Source organism: Dendronephthya gigantea, unplaced genomic scaffold (assembly GCF_004324835.1).
Source record: "Dendronephthya gigantea isolate DGI-Jeju-01 unplaced genomic scaffold, DenGig_1.0 000076F, whole genome shotgun sequence".
Lineage (NCBI taxonomy): Eukaryota > Metazoa > Cnidaria > Anthozoa > Malacalcyonacea > Nephtheidae > Dendronephthya > Dendronephthya gigantea.
The window spans coordinates 1,045,001-1,057,123 of NW_021163086.1; the positions used below are offsets into that span (position 1 = coordinate 1,045,001).

Sequence of the window (12,123 nt, forward strand, 5' to 3'; positions counted from 1 at the left end):
ATATATATATTATATATACAGTCGTTATCAAAAAGGTTGTCCCGATCAATACATATAGAAATATATAAATATCAATCACGTGACCACTAAACATGGCTTATTTTGATCATTTATCACTTGTTTCTTTATTATTACAATATTGTTCACCTTACTATGACATTTCAGAAATTTTCACGACAGATTTTCAACGATATCTCATAAAATTAACGTATGTAGTAAAATCACGTGACCGATATTTATATATATATATAGCTTCAATCCGCTAATTTCAATTATTCATTCTTGCTTCCTTTATAACGGTTCGTGTTGTAACCTCTCGTCCACGGTCCATTTCCTTTAGTCCATAACTCCTCTATGCCTTTAGCCAACTCTGTGCCGACTATGCTTTGGAATCAGCTCCCAAGCCAAGCAAAATCAGCCGAGTCGCTTCATTTGTTTAAATCAATTGTTCTTGGACACTGAAACGCATCCTATACTTATTCATATAACTGTGCATGTGTATATTGTCCTGTTTTGTAGTCATATTAACTGTTTTTTTGAAATTTAAACACGCCCCTCATGGAAACCAGCCTAGAGTTGATGGGGCTAGCGTGTTTCTTGGTTTTAAATAAAGTTTACCTATCTACCTACCATTTTTGTAGTGTAAGGTAAGAGCTAAAATATATTTTCTTTAGAAACTCCAGGGATAATATGCTTGGTGAAAAATTGATCAAAAAAGTTTGAAAAAGGACTGAAAAAGTATGTAATCGAACAGCAACTCTGCTTGAGAGTGAAGATACATGATTATTATTGTTTTCAGTGAATATTTGTAAAATAATCAAATGGTGCTAATTATTAAAAAAACTGATATCCTCTGCGAGTTAAAGGGCTATCTTTAAAATGGGGAACGGGGGAACCGGTAACATGGAAAATAACTATTTTTTACACTCAAGCGTACACAAATAGTACAGTCAATATTTAAATGTTTTTTCGATCTTTTACTATTAACTTGACACTGAACTAGTGTCTGAAATGCACTGTATGCATTGAACAGAATACAACGATAATCATACAGTATATGCACTAGACTAGTACTCTATCTAAACTATGCATAAATACTTGATATACAAGCACTGTATTGCACTTATGCATGTCTTGTTTCTATTTAACCGTTAGCATCTTGAACATGTCAAAGTGGCCTGATGTGATAGTATATTTGCAGTCGACATTGACGATTTGAATACAGAATATAAAGAAAAAATTACAACCAAATTACAATCATCGATGAAAATGACTTGTTTACGACAATTACGCGATTAAATGGAAAACAGGCTAAGTATGAAACAAAACTGAACATTAAAATGGTGCACTAAACAAGTGCCAGAACACGTTATACAGTAAACAACTATAACTACGAAATGGCTCTATAGGGCCGGAGACTATGCTATATTAGACTCGCCGATAAAACAAAAGCTGAAGAGATGAATATTTTAAGTTTTGTCGCTATAGCCTATATTGTCGCTATATTGGTTTTTTAGGTTTTATAGATTTCGAAAGGTAAGAAAGCAAAATTAGCCATTCTCATGACACTTGGCATTTTTTTTCTTTTTATTACAGTAAAAAGCGGAAATTTTCTTAGTTCGCCAGTAAAAGCATCTTAAAGCTGCCTAGTTGTTCAATGAAACATAGCCGGAAAATACGCGATGAAACGATTAAACAAATGTGCATTCAGTTTGTCCAATGTTCACGTGAAGAATCTCACTATAGGTCGGATCAGTTTTATCAATGAAAGCAAATAAACACACGAAATTTCAGAGTGTGCATGTACCGAAAAAAATTATTACATTGCCACACAAAAATGACGTTCCCCCGTTCCCCGCCCCCGTCCCCCGTTCCCCTGTTCCCCTGTTCCCCGTTCCCTATTTTAAAGATAGCCCGAGTTAAAGCTATATAACTCCGAAAACTCGAAATGTTTTGTAGTGTATTTTGTCAATATTTTAAAATTAAAACGCGAATTTAGAAGTATTCTTTGAAATTCGTCCTATCCAGCTAATCTGAGATCATGACGTCATAAGGCGTCTCAACAAAATCGAGTTATCTTGCGCCTGTTGTTATATGTCCCTATTTTCCTAACTAATAGTGTGAAGGGCGAAAAGTTTTAAATTCTAATTTACAGTTGGGAAAAAATGTGTTTTCGCAAAAATATAATAAAATTACTTACTATTTTCGAGTTTCGAAGACATGCAATGAATGAAATGATAATTCAGTTTTGTCGAAAATCTGGCTTCTGATTGGTTGATTTTTACACCCAGATCAGCTGGATATTGTTATTCTACAAATATGCAAACTCTCTGCCTGCTAGTTGACACACAATAAAAAAGCAGCTCCGACAACGTTTCACTTTGGCAAACACATTAACACAATTTGACAATTCGGGTCAAACATGGCAGTCGACAAGGCAAATCAGATCGCACAAACATAAATTTTTCACCTTTCGAACAGCGTTTTTTCTATACTTTTGCTATTATTGAAATTTGGCCGAAGGAGCTTACCAGAAGAGAATGGGTGGTCGCGTGGCGCGTGGAAATGACGTAAGAATGACGTGTATTTGGCAAAACCTCGGGAACACAATCGTGAATCGTTTCAACTTTCAAGTTTCACTTTCAAAAATCGGAAGAGTCAAGCTCTGTCCATATCTCCTCTGTGCCTTTAGCCATAAAAGTGAAAATAAATATAATGGAAGAAATAAAATTCCATGTCCTTGGAGATGGAAATAAGAAAAATTCTATACAATGTTCCGGGCGAGAAGATCAAACGCTGAAAGAGGCTATCGAAGAACAGGAAGGTTCTATTTTATCCAGCCCAATACATTGGTATGTTTTCAAGGCTTCTGTTAAAGCATTTAAATCTGGAGAGCCAGTAGAGGTTTGTGATTTATATATCAATATTTTGTAGGTTAGTTAATCTAAAAATTGCGACAAGTAAGATTGTTTAATCTGAAAATTGTGACAAATAGATATTTACATTTTTGGTCAAGCTTCAGTCGGTGATGGCTATATTAAATGTTTGTTATAAAGTACATATACTTTGAATATATTTTCTTCCTCACCGGCTAACAAACAATACATCGCCGCCTGTCGGTGACATGCTACATTACTTGGCAGTTGGCCCTCTCTCCCCACAAAAAATGTGGACTAGGACAAAGATGTATACATGTACGTATCATGGCTGTAATGTGTCACCCCAATCTCGCCTCCAGAGTATATATAAGCCAGTTTCCAGATCCGTATGAGGCATAACGGCCGTTTAACCCACCATTGGGCTTGCTTACTCTTGAAGTTTTTGTATTTCCATGTTTGCCTGTGCCAACAGCCTAGAAATCTTTATTATTATTATTATTATTGTTGACAGCTATGTTCCAATATAACCAGGGAGCAGTGTGGCAGCGTCTTCAAACCACTTTGCATCAAATGTGGTATGACAACTGCCTAAAATATACAAATAATAATATATAATTCATAATTAGTATATAGTTCATACTAACTCTCCTGAGGAAGGCCCTCAGGTCAAAAGGTGGAGAAGTGAAAGCTTAATACCACGCATTTACAATATTTTCTTTCTAAAAAGATATAACTACTAAAACTTTCTGCGCCCTGAAACTTTCTTTTCCTGCCGGAATTATGGCGTTTGCCACCATGCTTTGCCCCCTGAGTAGCCGCCATCTTGCGTTTGATAAGCTTGAAAAAACAGCCTGTTATTTCAAGTTTCATATATGCGCAGAAAAGATGCACACACAGTGACACTGCTCCTTTAAGATATCTAAATTTACAATAAAATTAGGCTAAAATTAGAAATCAAGCTAAAAAGCTTCAAAACTTTAGGGTCTTGTTAAACTACGATTTTAGCACTTTATGGCATACACTATATATGACTATTCTAGTTTCTCTTTGTCTTGTATCTCCAACACATTCTGGGAGTAGGTTGTGTAAATGATGGTCTGACATAGACATGTTTGCGATATAATTGACCCAATTGTTCTCATGTCTCAATTTTTGCATCTTAATATTGTTTAAAGCTACAGAATAATCAACACCCAGTACTATTATTCTGAATGCTTTTTTCTGTATTCTTTCAATGTTACCACTTTGCGCATTGGTTAAACCTCGATGCCACAATGCGTCTCCATATTCAAGAGTTGATCTAATTTACAGTAAAATTGTGGAAGCTCAGGAGGAACATCCTTAAAACTTGTCCATCCACAAAGTACTGTAACTCTAATCTCTGGCCTTCTTTGTCTTCTGTTGTAGTGTTGTTGTAAGTAATCTGTCAACATTTCAATCCTAGCTGTAGTGTTGTATATCAATCCAATTTATTAGCTGACCTAGCTTATATACACATGATTAGTATAATTAGCATAAATACATATATTACATACTACATTCCTCCTCTTCTCTAGAATTACTATAAGTCCTACCTATATTTTAATATATATTAATATATTTTAATATATATTATACGATTAAAATTGTTTCTCTCTGCCTGATGAAGTTATGGAGAAAGTAGCTACTGACTTCTATGGCCCACTCCCATCCGGAGAATATCTGTTGTTAGTTGTGTGCAAATATTCAAGATATCCATTCATTGAAGTTGTGACATCTACATCAGCAAAGGCTGTCATTCCGAAATTTGAGAGAATTTTCTCAGAATTCGGATACCCAACGGAAGTTACTGCCGATAATGGACCTCCGTTTAGATAACAAGAATTCAAAGAATATGCGGCAGAAAGTGGTTTTACGGTACGAAATATTACGCCCGCAGAGCCCAAAGCAAATGGACAAGCTGAGAGATTCATGAAGAATATAGCGAAAAAATCCCTACGCAACTATCGGGCAACACCCCATCAAACAACAGGCAAATCCCCTGCAGACTTAATGTTTCCCAATCGAAACTTCAAGACGAAAGTTCCTACAATGAAGTTAGTTACACCCTACAATCATGACAAAGAGGTACAACAGCAAGATCAAAGAAAGAAGCAAATGATGAAGGCGTACGCTGATAGCAAACGATACGTAAAAGAACATGAAGTGAAAGTTGGAGATGCCGTATTGGTTCCGCAGAAAAAAAGAAACAAGCTTACCGCCCCATTTCGAAGTGAGAAGTACTGTATATAGTAATTAAAGTTAATGGTTCAATGATAACAGCTCGGAGCCAATGGTGTCATGTTGTTACGAGAGATGCATCAAAGATGAAGAAACTTCGGGAATATCGAGATCTCGAATTTGAGATAGGTGACGATGAATTAGTTCAATCGGACGAAGAAGTTTAAGAAGAAAGCAAAGAGAAATCAGATGAGGCACCGCAGACGGGAATGCAAAGGCAGCCATTAAGACGATCCAGTAGAGTGAGAAAGGCAACCATGAATAATAAATATAGAGACTATGTGTGAAAGATAAGCGGACACGACAATTAATAAGTTACTTATTAATTCGAACATTACAACAATTTGAATTATAGTATAATTTGAATGTATAGTACTGTATTTTGTTTCTGGTTTAAACTTCGAAAAAAAAAAGAGAGAAACGATTAATATAGGTAGGACTTATAGTAATTCTAAAGAAGAGGAGGAATGTAGTATGTAATATATGTATTTATGCTAGAAGTCAGTAGCTACTTTCTCCATAACTTCATCAGGCAGTGGTGTCATCTTCAGTGGTAGTCTTGAGGTCTGAGGCGTCACAACTTGGCTTGCCATGCATCCACGAACAGTCCTTTCAGTTAGGGCATCCATCCCTGGGAACCACACTCTGCTTCTTAAGTAACCCTTGGTCTTTGTTGTACCCTGATGACCTTCATGCGCTGCATCAACAACTCTTTTTTGTAAGCTTCTAGGTATAACCAATCTTTCACCTCTCAATAACAATCCGTCTATAACGGAGAGCTCAGGAAAAACTATAGCATATGGTTGCAATTCCTGGTCACTGAGTTTCTTTGCTGTTACCACTAGGTTAGACAACCACGTAGTTGGTTCCCCTTCAGGAATTCTTTCAATTTTGGGTCCTGTTTCTGTTATTTGCTTATCTTCCCACTTGTCAAATTCCTTTATCAGCTTGTCTTCTAGATGAATTGGTGGTGGTTGCGCCACTGGTTTTACCGATAAATATATTGATTGACATACTTTATCTTTCCGTTCTTGTCTTTCAGAGTCCCGACTCCTTGGAATCGATCTTCAAACTTTGCAATAACGTCCTGAAGTTTAACGCTCGCACCTCCTGTTTGCCCTTTGGACTTCAAACTTGATCTCTCTATTTGCGCTTTATTGTCTGAGCTTGGCCCTTCCATAACTTTACATACTGATCCTCTGTTTATGTTAAATGTTATATATAATTCCTAACTTCTCAGCTACCGCTTTACTCAGTAGAGAACTTTTCCTTTGCCGCTCTGGAGTATCAACTACTGTACGTAAATTGTTTCTTGTACTTGCTTATCTTGATATTCTATCATTGCTTTAATTAAATTTCCTGATTACTTTTAGTGTATCATTGGAACCATATGGCGTTAACTTTACATCAGTACACTTAAGAGGATTTTCTTTGTCCATACTGAACTTAAAGTATTCTTGTTTAGTCATGATCATACTACTGGAACCAGTGTCAATAACAAAGTTAATTAATTGCCCATTAACTTGAACATTTACTCTTTCATGCAAGCCACCCCGTAGTTCATAGACATGACCAACTACCCCTTCACTGTCTGAAATCTGACTCACAAGCTTTCCATGTTGCCCTAACTGATTTAGTTTTTGTATCTTGGTTTTGACAACATCGACCGAAATGAATTTTCTTTAGACACTTGCGGCATTCTTTGCCAAAAGCAGGGCAACTTGCTAGTCCCTTGGGGTGAGGAATTTGCACTTCTTACCCACAGAATTTGCATTTCTTACATGTACTTGAATCAAACATTGCTTTCTGATTTTTTTCAAGCTCATACCGTGAGCTATATTTTCCATAACGGCCCTTAATGGCAAAAGTCGGCTCAGCTTTTGTCACTATTTCACGACCCGCCGTGTCCGTATTACCAATCATTTCTCTGTCATGTTGTTTCATGCTTTCTCTGCTACGGTCTCTAGCTAAAATATCGTCAAGGTTGGGTACCCCACTTCGAGATAAACAATATTCACGAATGCCTGGGACTCAGGAACCACAGGTAGTTTAAAGGCTATTATCTTCAAAATTGTTGCACTAAATCAAAAAACTTTTTTAATATATTAACTAACTTTTTACATTCTTTTCAAATGCATAAAGATTCCACGAGTGATATAGGCACTTTAACCTTTCCATCATTTCCTTCTGGCCAATCTACTAGCTCAAATTTGGCTTCGACATCCTCAAGCCATTCGAGGAATCTAGGCCTACTGGAATCCATTGAAAAGGACTTATCCAATTCGTTCGAAATAACTCTTTCATGTTACGTACCTCGTCGCCAAATGTAGTGTTGTATATCAATCCAATTTATTAGCTGACCTAGCTTATATACACATGATTAGTATAATTAGCATAAATACATATATTACATACTACACTAGCTATTCCATATTCTTTGAATCCAGCTTAATTCTTTCCTCCTACTAACTTAAGCACGTAGGATTAAATATTTCAAATGCGGTGATAATAGGGAGGTTTCCATTGAATTGATCTTTGATATTTTGTTTTAAAGCTTTGATGTACTTTGTTCTGAGATCCTTCAGCTGATATGAAAATGACTAATGACACCCAAATCACATCAAGACGACCGGTTAGCAAATATTTAACGTAAGCAAATATCCAAGGATGACTCGATCTAAACAGAACAAATGATATACAAAGAATATTAAACAAAGCATGCACAGGGTGTACCCTGGGGCGGATTAGCCTACCGGGCGATGCCCCGGTGGGCCCCCACTTTTGTAAAATAAGGGGGCCCTTGCTATGAATGCTTGTTATTGCTTGCAATGTCTCAAAACCTGTTTGCGATCGAGCCTATTGGAAATAATTGAAAAAAAATAAAGTCAAGATCTCGATCGGAATACAGGAAAACCGAAATTATGTCTTGCAAATACGGGACAGAGTTAAACCAGTATTGTATCGTAAGTTGCACTTTTACGCGTGTTACGCAAGCCCAGTGCATACCAAACAATGGCAAACATTCCGAACATTTTGCTGACTGATGTTATAGATAAATATAGACCATCGATGTCAACATATCGGTGACATAATTTACTAAAGGGCTTTAGCTTAGCATATATAAACGCACATTATGTAAATAAGTAAGATATAGTATATAAACCAATTCCGAAACTTAGTGGCTGCGCCTTCATATTGCACGAAAACGAGGCTTATTGTGCAACAACGATTAAAAAAATCCCTATATTTCTATATACTGAAAGTTAAATTTTTGGGTTTTAAAAAATGTGATTTTTTGCAATCTCTTTGATCTCTTATCAATATTTCGCGCTCGATAATATAAATCTAGATGAATTTATCTTAATATCGGTCTTTATAAATTTATCTTTAATATGGTCAAACTTTTGAAGTAACGCTTAGATTGTCTTCCTTCAATGGCGTCATCAGGTGGGCCCTTTTAGGCTAACGCAAGTAGGCCCTTTAATATAGTCAAACTTATGAGATAACGCTAATCCGCCCCTGGGTGTATCAGAAAAAAGTTTACACTTGGAAAATGTCTTCTGGACGTACGCGCACGCATCGTTAGGGAAATATTTTGGTTTGTGTAGGTAGTTTGAGCCCTTGAGACATCCTGTACAGAAAGTTTATAAAAAATTAGCATCTTCTATTTCATACTTAGATGCAAGGTATAAAATTTGATATTAGAGTGATCGTACTGATAGGTAATATATATAAGAATCATAATCTGCAGGGGCCGGTTGTATCAAGCCCGTTTAGCTTAAACGCTGGTTAAGCTCAAAATAGTAGGCAAGACTATCGTTTTATTCAACAACCGAACTAAATGTTTTTAACCTTAATACAAAGATTCTTGTTTACAACTACATATTCACTACATAATATTCAATTGACTCATTCGAGCGAGATGTAGGGGTGTTATTTAGCTTTGACTTATCCACCGTTTAAGCTAAACGGGATTGATACAACCGGCCCCAGGTGCCACGATTTGAAATAATGTGTGTTCAAAACAGTATAGAGCACAGTGAAGAAAATTGAGTTTACAGCGACTCACTTGCGTGACGTCACGGAAATCACTAGTTCCAATATCCTTTTTAGACAACTGTGGTCGATCCAGTGAATCCGCTTCGGTAAACTTCTCACAATAGAGAAGAGAATTTTTCGTTCGATCGAGGAAATTCCGCTTATATTGCATGAGTACACGCCTTTAGTAAAGCCTTTAGAAACGTTTTGTTGTTTTAAACGGACGCTTTGTCTCCTAGCGATATTCTTTTTCACAGCTTGTGTTTTTATATAGACGAAACTCCGATTAACCTCTACTCCGGGTAACGTCTCGTTGTGGAAACGATATTTTATTTGGAAGCGTGTCCATACCGGACTGGAGGGTCTGTAACATCAGATCTCCTTTGATAAAAATACCCGAATTATTTTAATTTTTCGTATATAGCGCAGTCAGTTTGTGGCAAAATCCTTTCGTGTCTGTGTTCACTACTATTTCAAAATCTGAATTGTGTTCATTTCACCAATAGGTTATTGTCAGTCAAGAATTGCCATGTGGTTGGCTGGACCAAGGTACAAGAATACGTACTTATAAGCTATCAGAATCAAAAGCCAATAAGATTTTTAATCGTCAAATGCAAGTTGAAAAGTCAAGAGTCTCAGATCAGATTCTCATTTTTATAAATCTCGATCGTCCACCGAATTCTTCTAAGATAACCCACATTCCATACGGAGAATATAAAGTGAAATACATTTGTGTGTTGGCTAAAAAAGATGATACCTTACTGAACGCTTTAAAAAATGACGGCCGTTTCAAAGAACCAGAAAAATGGACGCTTCATTCAACTAATACTGCGTCGGATGTTCCCCTAAGTTCAAAAGCAAAACATTGTGAGAACTACATTTTTGATGTTAAGTATAATGCCAGAAAAAAAAATTGTGGTGAAAGCCGTTCCGAATCAAAAACGTGCCCTCGTTCTAACATACAAATCAAGGCCGAGAAATTTGAAGAAGACGAGTTTATGGGGTATAGTGGTGACGAATATAGTGGTGACGAGTATAGTGGTGACGAGTCAAATGGCGGCAAGAGTGAAGACGCGAAATTTTATCAAGAAATTTTACAATTTGCAAAAGAGTATGCTTATACATGGCTTGAAAGAGAAAAACGTGGAAATCTGGCTGCTTTAATCGAAGAAAGCTTTTCCAAGCCAATTGACCAAACCAAGTCCGTTTGGCTAATGGAACGCCTCGTTTCAGCAAGCAAATCAGTTGGTCATATTTATACTGAAGGATGCCCTGGGGGGACGTGTTTTCTGATCAGAGAGGATGTGATATTAACGAATTATCACGTTTATGATCAGATTAAAAATTTCATTGCAAAACATAGAGACCCGTCCAAAGTGATTGTATCGTTTAACTATTTGTTCCCAAATCAAAGAGATGGATTGGAAGAGGTTGAAGTGGATATAGACCGTGTTTATGCCGAAAACAAAGAGAAAAGCCTGGATTACATTTTTCTCGGATTGAAGAATGCATCTGATCAGTCAACCTGCTCTCGGCGATGACATATCTGTAGATAATCCCGAAGGCTTTACCGGTCTTACTGTAACTGTCATTGGCCATCCCAACGAGTCAGAGAAAAAAATGGATACTGACTGCCGAATCATATCCCAGTGGCGTGATGAATTAATCGGCAGAGTTGCGACATTAAAACCTAATGAACTCCCTCCACTCCTCACATGCAAACCGGAAATTTCAAGTGATACCTACGAGCATAAGATTGCCTATGATTCAAGTTTCTTTCATGGTGCTAGTGGATCGCCTGTGTTTGATGATAAAGGAAAGGTGATCGCTATGCACACATGCGGCTGGATCGAGAAAGGAGCAAAAGAAGACGTATTCGTTATGGAATTTGCTGTTCATATGGCAGCAATATATAATGATTGTGTCAGAAATAGCGATGCTGCCAAGGACCTGTTTTCTAGCATTAAGATGGAAATTGGCTCGGACTGACCATGCAATTATAAATAGCTAGAGGCAAACATTCGAACCCATTTTGCGAGTAACAAAAACAAAGAAGGAAAAACTGTTTGTAACTTAGAACGGTTCAGAACTTGATTTTTATTCAGCAGATATTCATTTTGTTTTTGTATAGACAATTTGGCAAAATTTTATTATATGCTGTTCCTATATTCGAACACTTCATTAAACAAAATCGTAAAACCTAAAACTGTATATCGAGACCGGCTATTTTGTTGATAGGAATGCTTACATCTTAAATTTAATTTAATTAAAAGCCCTTTTTCATGAACAAAGAGCTGTTTTTTTTGTCAGTTTTACACCTAATCTTTTATTCACTTGTTTTGAATCTCTGGGAAAAGCCCTTTCAAAAAGTGTTTTAATTTCTTTATCACTCCTAAGCAAAACTGTCCGCCATTTTCTTTTGCTATTCGCCGTATATGAGCTGATAAATGATGGCTATCTTGACCAATCAGATTGCAAAATAGCTCAAATACAGTAAGAAGCTACATCAGTTATAATTGACATATTGATATGCTACACGCTTCATGTATCGAGTTTTCATTTTCGAAAATATCACGCAAAATATTACCACCATTCATAGTCCATATGCTCGTTATATTCTCCTGAACACCGTAGAATATACACCATATTTATGAAGTTTCAACCCGAAAATCTAATCCTTTGCATTTCTGCATTTTGCATTTCTGTATCGCTATCAAAGAAAAAAGGTTTTTAGGTTTTGTTTTGTTTTTGTTTTTTTTTTATTATGTGTGTTTTGGCGCGAAATGTGCTATATTTGAAAACTTAAATGCTCATTTGTACCCAGGACTTGACTGAGTACGACGCTCATTGAAGAGCGTATGTGACTGTATTTATCTACGTCAAACAGCCTCGTTCCCAGGCTCTTTAAATGAAATAAATATAAGAACATTACAGGCTTTTACATAGA

The 12,123-nt window shown here is 36.6% G+C and overlaps 2 protein-coding genes across 5 annotated transcripts in view; both read left to right on the top strand.

Annotated features, from left to right (window-relative positions):
• LOC114531893 (quinone oxidoreductase-like) overlaps positions 1-831 on the top strand; it is a 21,597-nt gene extending 20,766 nt beyond the window's left edge. The window contains exon 9 of the mRNA XM_028553493.1: positions 675-831. The gene's annotated coding sequence lies outside the window, so the exon portion shown is untranslated. The remainder of the gene's footprint in view (positions 1-674) is intronic.
• Positions 832-2,627: 1,796 nt separating this feature from the next.
• On the top strand, positions 2,628-11,365 carry LOC114531981. Of its 4 annotated transcripts, none has more exons than XM_028553577.1 (3): positions 2,628-2,904; positions 7,693-7,770; positions 9,683-11,365. In XM_028553577.1, exons 2-3 carry the CDS (start codon positions 7,729-7,731, stop codon positions 10,715-10,717), a joined length of 1,077 nt encoding a protein of 358 aa, XP_028409378.1. In that variant the 5' UTR covers positions 2,628-2,904; positions 7,693-7,728; the 3' UTR covers positions 10,718-11,365. The 4 variants fall into 4 exon arrangements, with proteins under 4 accessions (XP_028409378.1, XP_028409379.1, XP_028409376.1 ...); XM_028553578.1 differs by having other exon boundaries at positions 2,628-2,852; XM_028553575.1 differs by lacking the exon at positions 7,693-7,770.
• Positions 11,366-12,123: the final 758 nt, after the last annotated feature.